This window comes from Amblyomma maculatum, chromosome 5 (assembly GCF_055883805.1).
Source record: "Amblyomma maculatum isolate TAMU_Amacu chromosome 5, ASM5588380v1, whole genome shotgun sequence".
NCBI classification, from domain to species: domain Eukaryota; kingdom Metazoa; phylum Arthropoda; class Arachnida; order Ixodida; family Ixodidae; genus Amblyomma; species Amblyomma maculatum.
The window spans coordinates 43852041-43869096 of NC_139348.1; the positions used below are offsets into that span (position 1 = coordinate 43852041).

The following is a 17056-nucleotide window of genomic DNA, read 5'->3' on the forward strand; positions in this document are numbered from 1 at the left end:
ATAAGTCGATCCGTAGGAGTATCTTGGACAGAAATGGACCTGTCGGATCGGCAATAATTTTGAGCAGCTTTAAGGAAACAATGCCATGAGGTTTCTCTCTTCCTTATGAGCTTCCATTTCCCTGTTCGATAAAACTGTAAACTGAGCGATTAGTGTGCCTGTGAATTTGGCTGAGGTTAACACCTATGTGACCGGATGGCTGATCTCTAGGAATATTGCGAACACTGTCGCTTAAGCACCTAACGCGCCCGCTTGAGTGCAAGAAAATGCAAGCAGTGGCATCTTCAATAAGTAACTGAAAATGTATTGTCACGCTGCAGAAGAGACAAGCCAATGTTCAGCTCCGTTGCAGGTACGATAGTGCATGGGTCCTCTTCTTTCTCAAACATCGTCGTCTTCGGGTGCCACTTAATGACACCTGGTGGCATTATCCCCCTACGAAAAAAAAACCACTGGTGATAGTCAATCTTGCTGGTGCAGGTAAGAGACGGAAGAAATCGCCGAAAATAAATGGCAGGCAAGTACCGGCCGTCACTGCGTGAAATATAGCTTCATGCGGAGCACGTGCACTGCCTCAGGTTGAGACTGATGGCGTGTACTGTGTACAGAGCGGTCGGGAGAACTTCTTAAGTCACATCTTTGCCGGGCCCAAAGTAGCGGCTTAGCAACTTATCTGACAATCCTGGGTGACGGACTGTGGTCCACACCACCAGTTGGTCGTTAGGATGGTACTTGACATGTCGGTGACGTTGGTTATAGCGACGTGTATCGGTAGCCTGTTGTCGCTTGATGCGCATGCAGCCATTCTCTGCGTACTGATTGAATTCCTCAGCATGCGGCGTGAGCGGCCGGTCGTCACTTGCACATGGGAGCATGGCATCCAACATGGTATCTACGTCACTGCAATAGACGAGACGAATGGGCGCAAAGCGAGTGGTTTCCTGTACGGAATATGGAATGCATATTGCAACCGTGGGAAGCGACAGGGACGAAGAGAAGAAAGCACAGGACAAACGAGTTTTGTCCTATGCTTTATTCTCTTCATTGCTGTCGCTTCGCGCGGTTGAAATATGCATTCTATAGTAAACCACCAACTAGTACGCCTTCACCGGTTACATGTGCTACTTCCTGTACGGAAGTGTTAAAACATAATGTCACGTATGGGAGAACTTCGTCCAATGTTTTATATTGTACGTCTATGTACATTGCCAGCATGTCCTTTGTGGTTTTTTTCAAGCGTTCCCTGAGCCCATTTAACTGCGAGTGGTATGCAGCAGTCTTCCCATGACACGTATGATTCATCTGGAACACATCTTTCGGGAGCTGCACTGTGAAGGCCGGGCTTCCATATGTGATGACGTAGGATGGGGCGCATGCCGTAATCTGGTGTACATTTAATTGCGCGATTTCAGGCGCCGTTCCTTGCGATACAGTCTTTGTTTCCGCATAGTGCGTTAAATAGTCTTTCACTACTACAATCCCCTTAATTTCCAGCCCAAAGAAAATGGGAATGGGCCGAGAAGATCCATACCGACTTGGTCAAAAAGGCTCCGTGGCGCCGCAAGTGGTTGGAGCAGACCTACAGGCCTTCCTGTAGGGAACGTGCGGCGCTGGCATTTGCGGTAACCTCTCACATAGCGTTGTATGGTGGTTGAAAGTTTGGGCCAATAATAGGGTTGACTCACTCTGGCCAGAGTGTGCGCAAACCCCAAGTGCCCCTATGTTGGCTCATAGTGACAGGCACTAATAATGTAGTCTCGGAGGTCTAACGGCACGACTGAAAGGTAGATTCGGTCTCCGCTGCTCGAGTTTTGCTTGTATAGGATGCCATTCCTCATACAAAATGATGAAAGGTTCCGGGAGAACTGTCGGATATGTCGGAAACGCGACCATCCAGGTGGTCGTAGGTCCGCTTCGGTTCGCTGCCTTGCTTTAAAGTCAGCATCACTGATTATACGGACAAAGCGACTGTCGTCTTCAGGGTTCTCGTCCGCTAACTCGACAGGTGCGCGCGAGAGCGCGTCTGCGTCTTCGTGCTTACTGCCAGATTTGTGTACAATCGTACAGCCTAGTTCCTGCAAGTGGAGGCTCCATCATGCTAGTCGGCCGGACGGGTCCCGGAGATTGCCTAGCCAGCATAAGAAAGGATGACCGGTAAGCACTTTGAATTGGCGGCCGTAAATGTAAGGGCGAAATTTTATTGTAGCCCACAGGACCACGAGGCACTCCTTTTCCGATGTTGAGCAGTTAATTTCGGCACATGAGAGAGTGCGACTCCCATAAGCGATCACGCGTTCAAAGCTGTCTTGGTGCTGGACGAACACAGCTCCTCGACCGATATTGCAGGCGTCGGTGTGGATTTCAGTGTCGGTGTCCTCATCAAAGAGAGCCAGCACAGGAGTAGTTCGCAGCAGTCAACGCAATTTTACAAAAGCCTCTTGCTGCTTCTCAGTCGGCACAAATAGTATATTGGTGTGGTTTAAACATTTGAGGGGTTCGGCCATCTCGTCGAAATTGGCAATAAATCGTCGGTAGTACGCACACAGACCCAGGAAGCGTTTGAGCGCTTTCCTTGTAGCAGGAACGTGAAAGTCTGCTACGACGGCAGTTTTGTCGGGATCAGAGCGGACAACGTCGGCACTCAAATGTTGCCGACAAACCTGTGTTGTTCGTATCTGAAGTGCATTTTTCAGTTTTGAACGTTAAATTGGCCGAGCACAGAGCATCCACTGTTCAGAGGCATCCGAGATGTTTGTCGAAGATTTCAGAAAACACAACATCCAGGTAAACTAAACAGGTTTGCCACTTAAGTCCAGCAAAGCAAGAACAGTGTCCACCATTCGTTGGAATGATGCCGGCGCTGAACATAGACTGAAAAGCAGCACCTTAAATTCATATAAACCATCAGTTGTGATGAAAGATGTTTTTTCACGGTCACTTTTATCGAGTTAAATCTGCCAATACCCGCTTTTTAAGTCGATCAAGGAAGAGTACTTGACGTGGGGCAGTCTGTCTTTTGAGTCACCTATAGGCGCGGTGGTGAAAGACGTCCTGTAATCAGCGCTAAAATGCTCAGTCCCATTTTTTAACCAGAATAACAGGCGACGAGCAAGGGCTGTTAGACGGTTGTGTAACGCCGTTATTAAGCATCTCTTTCTCTCTTCCTTCAGTGATATTTGGTATGGTCGTTGGCGTGCCGGGCGGGCATCATCGGACGTGATTATTTAGTGCTTCACGATAGAAGTTTGTTGTACGTTGGGCAACGACGCGAAACAGGAGCTATGGTCGAGCAATAAAGCACGTAGGTTACGACGCTGAGTCGCCGACAGCTTGATATCCATCCAATGTAGAGTTGTGTCCGGACATAACACAGCCGCTGACGCGAAACATTCAGAGACATCGCAAAGTGTTCAGCGAACGTGATGAAAGTATCGCGAAAGAAGTGCCGAGGCTCAGTGGTAAAATTTGTTACAGGATTTAGGACTGACCGTTAGACGTTGATGAGGCTTCGGGCTGAACATACGCCGTGCGTCAACTTTTGTGATAGATTACTCTCGGCGACTGCTGTGCCGTCACTTAACCCGACGCATTCGACACAAACACTGGCACGCGACGGGATGAAAACATTATTTGCGGAAATACGAAAGGCGGACCTGCGTTGTTGAAAATCACCGTTGTCATTGGCATTTTCCAGAAAATTACGGTTCGCTGCCTGAGGTAGATGATGGCTCCGTTCTTGCGAAGAGAATGAATGCCGAGAATCAGGTAACGAGAACAATAATGGAGAACCAGACAGCTGACAACGAACGTCGAGTCACTAATCTATATCCTGACGGTGCACAGTGCGAGCGGAGTTATAACACGGCCGCCAGCCTTGCGGATCTTCGCACCAGACCATTGTGTCGTTATTTATTTTACAGGTACTGCCAGCCTTGTTATCAGGCCTTTGGCAGCAGTGGGAAGTTCAGGTGAACAAAAGCAAGAACAGCAAACACTTTCTTACTTTCTTCGGCTCCAGTGTCCACCAATGCACGAATGTCGTGACCGTTATAAAGTGCAGGGATGTCGAGCGATAACCAGTCCGGTAAATCAGGTGCTGTTGCCCTGTTTCTCGGAGTTCTATCCGCCAATGTCCGCGTAGACGGAGGATCTTTATCTCGCCGATCTGTAGCGGCCCCGCCCCCGGAGGTCACGCTCGTCAATTTTCCCGGCGAGGACATGGTGATATAGGCCCTGTACCGCTCTCGACGAGTTGGAGGCTTGATGGGCGTCGCAGTGACGGCGATCTGGACTGCCATGGCGTTATGGGAGGCAAATGCTGCTGTATCACGCGGACGTTGGTCAAGCCGTGGCCGAGGAGCGTTAGCCGAAAAGCCCTGAAGTCCGAGCTCTCGAAATGGGCACTGGCGGTAAAAATGACCAGGCTCCCCGCAGTGATAGCATGAGTCTTCAGTCGGGCGCACGCCAGATATCCGCTTTGCGCAACGGGAGATGGTTGGACAGGAGGGACGGGAAGAAATGTTGCTGAAGCCAGAGCAGTTCGCCGCAGCATATCGCATGTAGCATAGGTAGGCATATAGCGCAGGTAGGCCAGACATACTGAGCCGGGAAGGGCTGCAGGTCGTGAAACAGTGATGGGTGCCTAATCATGTGCTGCACCTAGTCATGAAAGACGCTAGCAATAAAGCTGGCCGCTAGTTGCGACACACCACAAATTTTTGCAGCTCGTCACGCACAATGGCACAGATCATGTCGCGTTAACAGGTCAGTGTTGTTGCTGACTCTGCGAGGGACTCCGTTACTGAGGCGGTGAGGACAGGTCTGTGGGACACGGCGGAGCGCTGTTAAAGAACTTGCTCCATCGTGACTGCCTCCGTAAAAACTCAGCAACAATCTCCGGTGGCCTGCGCACGAGGCCCGCAAAAAGGTTTTCTTTAACGCTACGTATTAGGTAGCGTAGATTTTTCGCCTCCGACATTGCCTGGTCAGCTCGCCGGAACAGCCGCGTTATGTCCTCCACGTACATGTCACCGTGTCGTTCGGCAGCTGAATGCGCTACTGAAGAGCCAGCTCAGCTCTTTCTCTACGATTCGCGCTGGTGTTCGCTTCGAGACGTTTACTGCGGGACTCACGCCATGTCAGTGCGTCTTCCCGGTTTTCGTACCAATTACGAGCTCTTTCCTCTAGGCTGAAGAACATGTTCTTCGGCTTCTTGTTGTCGTCCCACTGATTGAATGCGGTGACGCGTTCTAACTGAGCAAGCCAGTCTTCCACGTCCTCAAGCTGAGTACCATGGAAGGACGTTGGTACTCGTGGGTTGGAGAGGGTGTAATACGTAGCTCTTTGCACGCTTGGTCTATGAGCAGGCGCATGGGTAAACGTCAAGGGCCGCACACAGGGTACAGGCCAAGGTTTCTGAGACTAACTCCGTGAACTGGAGTGTCAACAAGCGGAGGCCGAAGGTCCTCAGCACTAGGACGACTGTGGGAAAAATGCCATGAAGGCCACCCAGCACATCCACCAAGAGATGACGGTGCAGAAGAGACAAGCGAACATTCAGCGCCGTTCCAGGTCCGATAGTGTCCTCGTTTTTCTAAGACATCGTCGTCTTTGGGTGCCACCTTATGACAACTGGTGATAATATTACATAAAAACTTTTCATCTGGTTGTTTTTATTGCAAGATAGGTATTGTGGAAAACAAATTTATAATATAGAGAACAGTTGCAATAAACATTATATCAAACGTGGACAACGCCCGTTTTGCACCTTAACATTGTAATTCTTTATTAATTGTTTCTGACTCATCTCCGTTTCATCAGAACATGAGGGCTATGTGGAGATAAATCACAGTATTAGGTTGCGGAAGTAAGTGCAAGCAAAGACGGCGAACAGCAGAGTCACGCTAACGGAGACTCAGAATTACTTGCTGGATAACTTCTGCACAATCTGTCGCCACGAAAGTCTACCTCTCAAAATGGTTGTAGCTGTCTTCATTGCTCAATTTAAAGGTGATGCCGAGCTTCCGAGCTAAAGGGCCTGAAATACCGACAACCAACCTTAACGTTATAAAAAACATCGCCCGTGGCTAAGTAGCGTTTCAGTCTAGTACGGTCGCTCCTAGCGTAACATAAAGTTATAAGGCCGCTCCCAGGTTTTATAATCAAAACATAGAGAACCGTACAGTGTAAAGAAAACTTTATGTTCTGTTATGTTTTTTGTTGTTTAACTTTTCTGTGAATTTACTGTTTTTTTTTTGTTTACAACTGCTGGAAATTTTTTGTAAATTGACCAAAAGTTTCTGTTATACGGCGTTTTTGTTTTTCTTATTTCTGTTTGTTTTTTCTGTGGCAGTGAAATTAATGATGCAAATATATCTTCTGTTACTCGTATTTCATTTCACGTTTTCTGCCTGTAACAACAATAAAATTACATTAAGCGCTGATTTCTTCAATGAACACTGTTTTAAGGCTAACGCTTGGCCAACTACATCTCGCAAATATCTCTCGGCGCTGCCAATACTCGATGGCACCCATAAGGCTTGCCTTGCAACAGCCGTTGTCTAGCCACCGAAAAGACGCAAGTGGAAAAATGTTGTTGTGGCTGTAGGAAGAAGGAAAAGAAAGTCCACGGGCCTGCTACTGGCTCTGTAGCTGAGCCACCTCCGCTGCCTCGTACGCACAGAAGAGAAAATAGAGAAAAAAGGAAAAAGAAGATGGAGCGAAAGACGTGCGCCGCAAAACAGCCGTAGTCCACCACCGAAGCAGTGGCGGGCGCAATGACGGCCTGCAACAGATAAAATTCGGTGGCTGGCTAGCCCTCGCCGCAAGCGCCGTTGACCTCCCGTTCCAGCCCCGTAGGGCCAGGAACTGCAACCCTTCACCACCTCCTGTATCCTCATGTTGTTGTTGTTGTTGTGGCTGTAGGAAAAAAGAAAAGAAAATGCACGGGCCTGCTACTGGCTCTGTAGCTGATCCTCATGCAGACAGAAGAGAAAATAGACAACAAAAAAGAAGAGGGAGAGAAAGACGCACGCCGCAACAGCCGCCGTCCACTACCACCGAAGCGGTGGCGGGTGCAATGACGGCCCACAACAGATAAAAATTCAGTCGCAGGCCAGCCCCCCCGCCGCAAGCGGCAGTGACCCACCTGTCCTAGCCCCATCTCCTGTATCCTGCCACTCTAGCAGGGAGCCAACCAACAACTGACCTCAATGTGTCACCACCAGTTATCTTCTTTGGAATTGAAATTGGTACGCAGCCGATTATCGGACAGCGCCTTCGACGTTGTCATACCGTTTCGCTTTCTACTCAGAATTTACCTAGTATTCAAGTAAACAGTTTTCGGTAGAAAATTGAAGAGACGGCAAAAATATATCAAATTGTTTGCCTTCGATTCAAGGTTTTGGCTTGAAAACAGAAAATTACTGTCTTTTTCGTGAACGTATTCTTAGTGAAGTAGAACAGATTTTCTCTTTACTGGTGCAGAAATTTTCTTCAAAAATACCTGTTTTCGACACACCTTTTTACAGTGTAAACTGCGGCGATAATCAAGCACTGGTAATGAAATGGCCTCAAAGCTTCTTGAGACGCATGTCATGCGCGGCCTAACAGCCCTAGTCGCGTGGGTTGAGGTCTGTACTGATTATATGCTAGATTACTGGTACAACGTAGATTCGAGCCATGCTTCGCACTATATTGGCTAATGGTCAGTGCATGAAACTTATGTACGTAATTGCTGTCACACCTTGTGCTACAGCAGCGCGCTCAGAGTCGATATGTATACTAGGCGATGGTTTTCAGGCAATGCTTCTGAGCCAAGATAGCCTTGAGGTCCATGTCGCTCTACATTCGAGCTAGCACAGCTCCTAAATATTGCATCCTAATATTGCAACAGACAGCTTTTCTAGTAAGCCGGCACTCTGATAAGCCTAAGGAGTTCTTTAGAAGTTTATATATATATATATATATATATATATATATATATATATATATATATATATATATATATATATATATATATATACGCACACAGTGCACGTATAAATGTTACGTTTATTCCGATTCTGTCTGTAAATTGACAAACATTGTTTAACTAATTTGTTCCTGTTGTCTTCTCCAGTTTCCACTGTTGCTCTGCTGTCAATTCCTTCTGCATTTGCGACTGGCACGGAACGGCTGAAGTAACTAGAATATTCATTATTGCTTTGTCAGCAAAGGCGCAAAGTCTTGGCCAAAAAGGCTGATGAAATTATCCTGAGCCCTCCATTAAGGCATTCCTCACAGCCCAAGTCCCTTTTTGACATCAAACACCTTAAACCAAACAAACCAAGCACCAAGCAGTTATAAGCGTAGCGAAAAGCTTTGAGTTTTCCTCCATGCAATAATAGGTTTTGACCATTTTAGCTGCAGATATGGCCAAGGAGGCTCTAGGATGCTGCCGGAAAAAAAACCGGAGTAGCCGCTTTTTGTTTTATGAAGGGACCTTCGGTTCAAGTTCTTCCGGCTTAAGCTCCTAAGTAACAATGTGCTAGCATGACATATATGCCCCCAATTCAGGTTTAAAAGCTTCTTTATTCCGTTGCCAGAACACGAGGGACTGCTTTTCCCCGTTGCCCACGTGGGTGCCAGCCGCCTGGAATCAGGCCATGGTGTACAGGCAGCTCATGGTCATCGAAGCAATGGACACAGAGGCCCGCCAAGAGCCCCTCAAAGGACCACGGCCAAAGGCGAAGGTGCTTCTCCTTTGAATGCTGTTAATCTGGAGTGGTGATCGCCCTCTACGGACCCTTATTCAGTGACGTTAAATTAGGAAAGTTTAGCTTTTTTAATGGAGTGAACGAGTAAACCATATTCCCGTAGTTCCAGAAATCATTGACCACATTCTTCTCACTCTTCTCAAATTGACAAAGGTAACAAGTTGTGCTCAGGAAAACCGCTTTAAATTGGGACTTATGGTCTATCTGATGTTGTTTCGCCCTTTTGTAGCTTGGTGCCCGAAGAAAATGCACAACTCATTACGTTTCCGGCGCTTTTAAGCGGCCACTTGTAAAACATTAACACGTTGGACTACTCAGTGCATGTTCCTTGGCTGTTGTATGCAGCATGCGCAAAAACCGTATTAAGGGAAACAATGCGGAAAAACATTTGTGCAGTTAAAACGGAGATAGAAAACAGTAACACCATATGAACCTTGAAACCATTACCAAAACGCACGCAGGAAGAGAAGACATCAATGGGGACGTAACGCTTACCGACAATTCTTGCACTATATTTCATATCACATATTTCTTTCTCCGTCTCGCTCCGTAAGCTGCATGATGTTACACAAACAGTTGCCCGCTAAAATATAGCCGTGCAAGAACTAAGCACTCCATTTTCACTAATCATAGCGGCAAAACCGCGAGAGAAATAACTGTCTCGGCATTCTTTACGCTACAGAAGCTGCTTTTCTATAACGCCCATTTATTCCGCCTCTTTCAACCAAAGTATGAGAATTAGTAAAAAATTGTCTACACTTCCTTTTCGATAGTTTTGCATAGCACAAATTAACATGAAGAACATTTTTTCTATGCTGAGCTTTCCCTTTTCAATGCGCCTCCTCCAACTGGCCCAACTCTTGTGTGTTGTTTGCAAGAAGAAAGTTTTCGTTTGGTCGTAAACTCACTTTTTAAGGCGATAGCCTTTCTAGGCTCGTGGAATGAAATCCCGTGCGCGAGATTTGTCACATTCCGCGATATTCCGCGAGCAACCCCACACTTGAACGCGCGCCAAGAAATGCCACGCGACATGAGCGATATTGTACCATTCAGACTCGCAGTTGCCGGAAAAGGTGTGACAGATACTGCGCCTTTTCCTTCCTGTAAACCAATTATAATTATATGTAGCACTGCAACGAACGCCGATAAGAGGCAAATGATGAGAGGCAAATGATAGGAGATGAAGGGTAGGCTTTAGCCATATTCTCCACTTAAGAGACATCTAAGAGATCCTAGGTCTAGGTTTGTGGAAAATCGCTGACCTCGCAAAACATCCTTGGAGTACTTTAAAGATAAAGAGTCCAGGGGCCGTATTACGGACCGCTCTATAATTGAGAGCGCTCTAAAACTCCCGCTCCTATTGGTCGCCGTCGCCATCTTGAAAAGTTGCGTCACGGGATGCTGCGATTGCGTCGCGGAGGCGAAAAAACAGATGACGTCGCGCACCTAATTATGCCCGTGGTTTTAGACTATTTTTGTAGAGCGCGATGAGACGGTCTAAAACGTTTCAGAGCGAGTTATAGAGCGAAAATGGCGGCGGCGTCCGCGGTGGAGTGGTGTGGGTGGTGGCTGCGGCGCTGAAGCGGCAACGCCGGCGCGAGCAACGACGAAGGGCGGTGTGTGAGAATGCGTTCTACTTGTTCGGCGAGTTGTTCCGACGCCTATTTCGACTTGAAAATGCGAAAGCGGAATGGTGGTGCGATGAATGCGCCGATGAACTGTGATGAAGCTCGCAGTCGACCGCTCTTGACGGTGCGGCTTTCATACGTGCTTCGATCTTCTTTTTTTTTTTTTGCCTCCGGAAGATTTCGTGTCCACAGGTAGTCGGCCTCTCATAACTGACGGTGAGCAAGTGCGTGCGTCAAATGGCTGAACTCAACTACTGCAAAGTTGGCGCTGAAGGGTGGTTGGGCTCCGCAGTGCGCCCAAAGCAAAATGCGGAGGCGACATACAGTGCAAAACGAATGAAAACGAGCGAGGTTGGTAGTGTACGCTCAACCGCGTTGCTTTTCCCCGTGCTCGTTCTAACTGAAGCATTTGTGTGTGAGACGTTCGTGTGGACAAAAGTTTATTTTGCCTGTGCTCCGCGATCGATCTTTCTTTTGTTTCTGTTTCCTAAAAAAAATAAACAAAGCCCCGATTACACTGCTTTCGTTATGATTTCTCCGCGCATTAAGGACCATCACACAGTACTTTGACATCAGACGATACACAAAAGCCGGCACTAGCCGTAGAATCAGCTGTTTTAATGAAAATCGCCATTTTTACGGTTTGTTTACCTCTGCCAGCGCGCCCTCGCGGCAAAAGAAGCTACCCACGAGAGCGTTTAATTGCAAAATTGTAGCTGCTTCTTGATTTTTTTGATGACATTGAACTTTAAATGCGGCTTCTTGAAAATATAAAACTTTAGTTAATTTATTCACACGCTATATCTATAAAAAAGTTAGCAAACGGCTCCTTGACGTGCGAATAAACCTGTTGCCGTGAAAATAAGAGGCCCGGGGCGGCACCCTGGCGATCATTGGTTGATTCCAATTTTCGTCACGCGTTGACGTCTCGCCGAGACGTCACGGCGTCGTCATTTTGACGTCACGCTCTATAACTTTAGAGCGAGAACCGTAATTCGGCCCCAGGAAAAGTGACAAAAAAGTGATATCGTAGCAGTAGAACGAAGAAAGATCTGGACTGTCGGAAGGTTATCCTGCTACTGTGATAAGTTTATGATGCATTTCAGCTCCTGTCACAGCCTGCGACCCAATAATTCAAATCCGTGCTCATTGTTACTCCTCGGTGCAAAATGCTAGCAGGAGCTAGCGGACGTGTCTATGCAGCAAAAACTAGAAATTGAATGAGTCAATCGATATGACATTGCGTACGCCTAGCCTCAGTAATACAGATTCAATTCATGCATGTGCAGACGGCAGTGTAACGGCCGACAACCAGGCACGAGTTCAGGCGGCGCGTGCAGAAAAGCGTATTGCCGTCTTAGATATATATCCCAGACAACCAGGTGGTATCCACCTGACATCCACCTAATATTGCCATGAAGATATCCGACATCCATATGATATCCATAAATGCCCACATGATGTCCGCTGAACATCCTCTGACACTGGTTTGGTCACAGAATGGAAATTCGCAGAATATCCCGGGAAGTCCCACTTAGATGACAAGAAGATATCCTGTCAACATCTTCAGAACATATTTTAACTTTCCATGCGATGTCTTATTGGCATTTTTTCTCAGTCTTCTGGATGCCCAAAATGGATGTTCTGGACATCAAATATGTGTGCGCCCTGAAAATCCTATGGAACTTAAGCAGTTTCTTCATGCACATATAAACCGTATATGAACGAACAAGCTAAAATTCTTTTGAATTTTTTTATTTAATGCTGCTCAGTTCTTTTGCTTGGTCAGATTTCTTGCTCCACTTTCTTCATTCAGCAATTGTTCAGTTCAGTTCAGTCGTTCAGTGGTGTCCGACTCTTCGTGACCCTATTGACCATGTCACGCCACGCTTTCCGGTCTCTCACTATCTTCCTAACATCACATAACTTCATCTGCAGTGCCTCGAGGATGCCATCTAACCATCGCGTTCGCTGCCTACCCCTTCTCCGGCGACCCTCAACCTTTCCCAACATCAAATGTTTCTCCAGCGACTCCTCTGTTCTCATCAGATGACCAACGATGCTGAGCTTTAACTTTAGAATTTGACCCTCCAATGAGCAGTCAGGGTTTATGGTCGACAATATTGACTGATTTGATCTTCTGGCAGTCCAAGGAACTCTCAACAGTCTTCGCCAGCACCACAATTCAAACGCGTCAATTCTTCGGCGGTCAGCCTTTTTCACAGTCCAACTCTCGCATCCATACATCACAACTGGAAAGACCATAGCACGAGTTATACGGATCTTGGTTGGCAGACTAATGTCTCTGCTCTTTACTAGGCGGTCAAGGCTAACCATTGCTCTCTTTCCCAGAAGCAGGCGTCTCCTAATTTCATGGCTGCAGTCTCCTTCCGAGGTAATCTTGGAGCCCAAGAAGAGAATATCTGTCACAGCTTCCACTTCTTGTCCCTTGATGCTCCAGGACTTGATAGGGCAAGACGCCATGATCTTTGTCTTTCTAATCTTCAGTTTAAGCCCAAACTTCTCACTCTCTTCTTGTACGCGCATCAGAAGTCTCCTGAGTTCCGCTTCACTTTCTGCCATTAAAGTGGTATCATCCGCATGTCTAAGGTTGTTGATACGTTTTCCAGCAATCTTCACTCCAGCTGAAGACTCGTCCAGACCAGCCTTCCTCATGATGCACTCTGCATATAGGTTAAATAGGCAGGGCGACAGTATGCAGCCTTGCCTCACTCCTTTCTCAATCGGAAACCAATCACTAAGACCATGCCCAGTTCTGACTGTGGCCTCTCGTCCTTCATACAGGTTCCTGAGGAGACCGATGAGGTGAATTGGAACTGCCATCTCTTGGAGAGCTTGCCACAATCTGCTGCGATCTACGCAGTCAAACGCTTTCGCATAGTCAATAAAGCAGAAGTAGATGGGTTTCTGGAACTCTCTTGCTTTTTCCATGATCCAGCGAAGGTTGGCTACTTGGTCTCTAGTTCCTCTGCCCTTGCGAAACCCAGCTTGCACGTCCGGAAGCTCCCGATCCACATACTGCTGCAGCCTACCTTGGAGGATTTTCAACATCCCCTTGCTAGCATGCGAAATAAGCGCGATCGTGCGGTAGTTGGAATAATCTTTGGCACTGCCTTTCTTTGGAATGGGGATGTAACCTGACCTCCTCCAATCCTGTGGCAACTGCAGGGTTGTCCAAATCTTCCGACATAATGCATGCAGAATGTTAACAGCGTCATGGTAGAGGTTTTGAAGCAACTCAGCTGGAATGCCATCAATTCCGCTGGCTTTGTTCTTAGCAAGGCTAGCTAAGGCCCACTCAACTTCACTCTTCAGGATGCCCGGCTCGAGATCAGTAATCACAACCGTCTTATGTTGGGTTTGCACATTCGGGTCCTTCTTGTACAGTTCTTCTGTGTGTTCCTGCCACCTCTTCTTTATCTTTAATTCTTCAGTGAGGTCCTTGCACCGTTTGTCCTTTATCACGCCCAGCTTAGCACAGAAGCTTCCTTTGATATCTTTGATTGTGTTATACTGAGCTCTTGTGTTCCTTAATTGGCTATTGTCCTCAACTGCTTGGCACTGTATGTTCGGGAAGGCATTCTTATCTCTCCTTGCTATTTTCTGAAAATCCGCATTGAGAACCTTGTATATTTCTCTTTCCCCCATAACTTTTGCCATCATCCTTTCCTCAGCTATTTGCAAAGCCTCTTCAGATAACCAGTTAGCTTTCTTGCATTTCTTTTGCTTTGGAACTGCCTTAGTGGCAACTTCTTGTATTATATCACACATCGGTCCACATCTCATCAGGCTCTCTGTCTTCTAGATCTAATTCTTGAAATCGATTCCTCACTTCCACAGCATATTCTAATGGAATTTGATCCAGATCATACCTGAAAGGCCTTCTACTTTTCTGCGTTTTCCTCAATCGAAGCTTAATTTTGGCAACACGAAGCTGATGATCTGTGCCACAATCGGCCCCAAGCCTTGTTTTTACTGCTTGTATAGCGCTTCTCCCACTCTGCCGGCAAAGAATAAAATCGATCTGATTCTTGTACAGACCGTCCGGTGAAGTCCATGTGTCCAGGCCCCTCTTGTGCTGTTGAAAATATGTATTTGCTATGGTCAGGTTGTTTTCTTGACAAAACTCTACTAGCCTCTGCCCAGCTTCATTTGGCTCACCAAGACCGAACTTGCCTGTAATTCTGGATATTTTATTTTACCTACCTTAGCATTCCAGTCTCCCATGAGAAAAACGACGTCTGATGATGGGGTGCGGCCTAAAAGGCATTGTAGGTCCGCATAAAATCTCTCAACGTCAGCTTCTTCAGCAGTAGTGGTCGGTGCATAGACTTGGATAACTGTTATGTTGAAAGGGTGACCTTGGATCCGAAGTGAAATCATGCAGTCGTTTTTGGGGTTGTACCCTAGCACTGCTTTGCCCATTCTTCTGTTTACTATGAGAGCGACCCCATTCCTTCTCTTGGATTCATGCCCACAATAAAAGACATAATGGTCGCCGGAGTTAAATTCTCCCATTCCGGTCCACTTGAGCTCGCTGATACCCAAGATATCAATGTTCACTTGTAGCACTTGTAGTGAACTGCGAAAGGAGAAAAAATCACAAAATGATGACAAGTAAACCTGGAGGAGTCTTAATGTAAAGACTGCGCACCAGCGTTTTTACTGGACTGAATTAAAAGCAATTCACTCCAGTTTTGACAACAGTGTGTACTGCGTCCACCATTGCGTACTCTCCTTTCACGCGCCAAAAAACCGCATCGTTGGTTGCATGCAAAAAAAAAAAAGAATCGAACAAACATTGTCGTATTTCAAGACAGCCAATCCAAGCGGTTGAGCGTTTCGCCACGGAGCTGCCGCGGTCGCAGCGACGGCCGCACATTTGGAAGCTAGCTAGCACATAACTAAACATAACAAAGAACTTCCAGAAGCCTCTTTCGTTTTATATGCGGCTTAGATCGGCACTGTGTGCATTGGACTGCTTCTCTGAACGGGCGATGCGCTACGATCACACGCGTTTTCAAACACTCCCCTTGCCTGCTTGCGCTGCTCCATCGCATTCTTGCTATCTTCAAGCCCTCAAAATGCTTCTTAAGCTACTCTCCTACCAGCACGAACTGCCCACGATTTGTGTTTCATTTTCGGCAATGCGAGAAATGCGTGCAAAGTCAAAATCGTGAAACGAGCACTTGCCGTTGACTCCTGGAAGAAGCAATGGATGCCGCTATGATGCACACCGTGGTGGTCCCGCATTTACAACGCATGCCTCTAAATTATGCATTGAATTCAACTAATGATTTTGATAACTCAAAGCACACAACTTTTAAATAATTATTAGTGCTAAGCTTGCTGAAATACTTGATTGTTTTGTGTATTTATTACGCAACAGCTTTGGCTGTGGCATCACACCCGCCGTGCTTGAAAAAAAAAATGGCGAAGGCAGTGGCTTTTTTTTTCTCATCATGCTTCTCACAGTTAGTGTACTAGATAGTTCGGCTACAGTGACTATAGATCGGGCGCCTCTATAGACAGTTCGAGTACTAATTACAAGCTGAGAAAAATTGATGTAACAAAAATGTTGACATAACTGCTCCAGAGAAAACCTAAAGCAACCAACACATTTCAATGCTTCGGACATTATGCACAACTACGTGATGTAGTACAATCGCGAAACAGCTCGACTTCCGGGTGCACGGGTTTGTCTTTTTTTCTTTTTTTTTCACGATGTTCATTACCGCGGGGCAAAACGATATGGTATGACGGGTACTCACACGCCGGATTATGTTCATCAGTGGCGCACTTTTGTAATGTGCAGCAGGTACGGCCCCTCGAAATTAAAAAACAACAGCAAAATCTTGGATAAAGCTACCAGTAAATGCAAGCATTGCGAAAAAAAAATTTCTTCACAAAGATATCGTGAATATCCTATTACTGACGTTTGACCGTCAAAACTCGTCCGTACGTCGCTAGAATATCCGCAAGATCGGACATTGTGATCATTTGTGGACATCATGTGGATATCAGTGGTTGTCTGGGATATTATAGGGTCACAATCTATTGACGCTAAGGAATCAGTGCACTGAAGCTGCAAGAAGCTAAAAACAACTCTCATAATGCATAGCTAACGCTGTGTAAATATATTGTAGAAGCAAACGCGTACATGTTTTTTTTTTCACTTTATCTCGAATTTTGACGGGATATCGAAAAGGGGGGCCGACGAGTGGCAGCGAAGAAGAGTGAGAGTTCCTCGAGCAGTTCCGAGGTTCTGGGCAACCCTGACCTCTTCGTGGCCAGCCGTACGATTTTTGAGCCCGAGTTCGCCGAGTTCGCCCAGCACACCACGCAATAAAGCAGACAAGCCCGGCCCCGGCATGGTCCACGACTCTGGCACTGTCCACGTGTCGCGACGGCTGAGCTCCATCAGGCGATCCATGATGCGCCCAAAGCCACCCGCTGTAGGAGACGGTGTGTCGGAGGCGACTAAGAGCTCACGGCCCGTGGCAGCTTACACTGGCACATCGAGTCATGAACCAACCGACGTTCAGCCTCACAAGACAGGATTAGACCGGGATGCATCACCATTCGTGGGCCCATGCCTACCTAAAGCGGCGGTGTCAGTCGACAGCCAGATGGACGTTGCAGCCTTACCGG

General features: G+C 46.9%; 1 protein-coding gene across 15 annotated transcripts in view; it reads left to right on the top strand.

Annotated features, from left to right (window-relative positions):
* The window catches only part of LOC146188193 (sodium-dependent nutrient amino acid transporter 1-like), a 351255-nt gene that overhangs the window by 164929 nt on the left and 169270 nt on the right, over window positions 1-17056 (top strand). For 12 of the 15 annotated variants that reach the window (XM_084603683.1, XM_084603682.1, XM_084603671.1 and 9 more), the window contains one exon: window positions 8586-8732. The exons of the other annotated variants lie outside the window; for them this stretch is intronic. In XM_084603683.1, the coding sequence (XP_084459809.1) occupies window positions 8586-8732 (147 nt within the window). The remainder of the gene's footprint in view (window positions 1-8585; window positions 8733-17056) is intronic. 15 annotated transcript variants of the gene reach the window in all.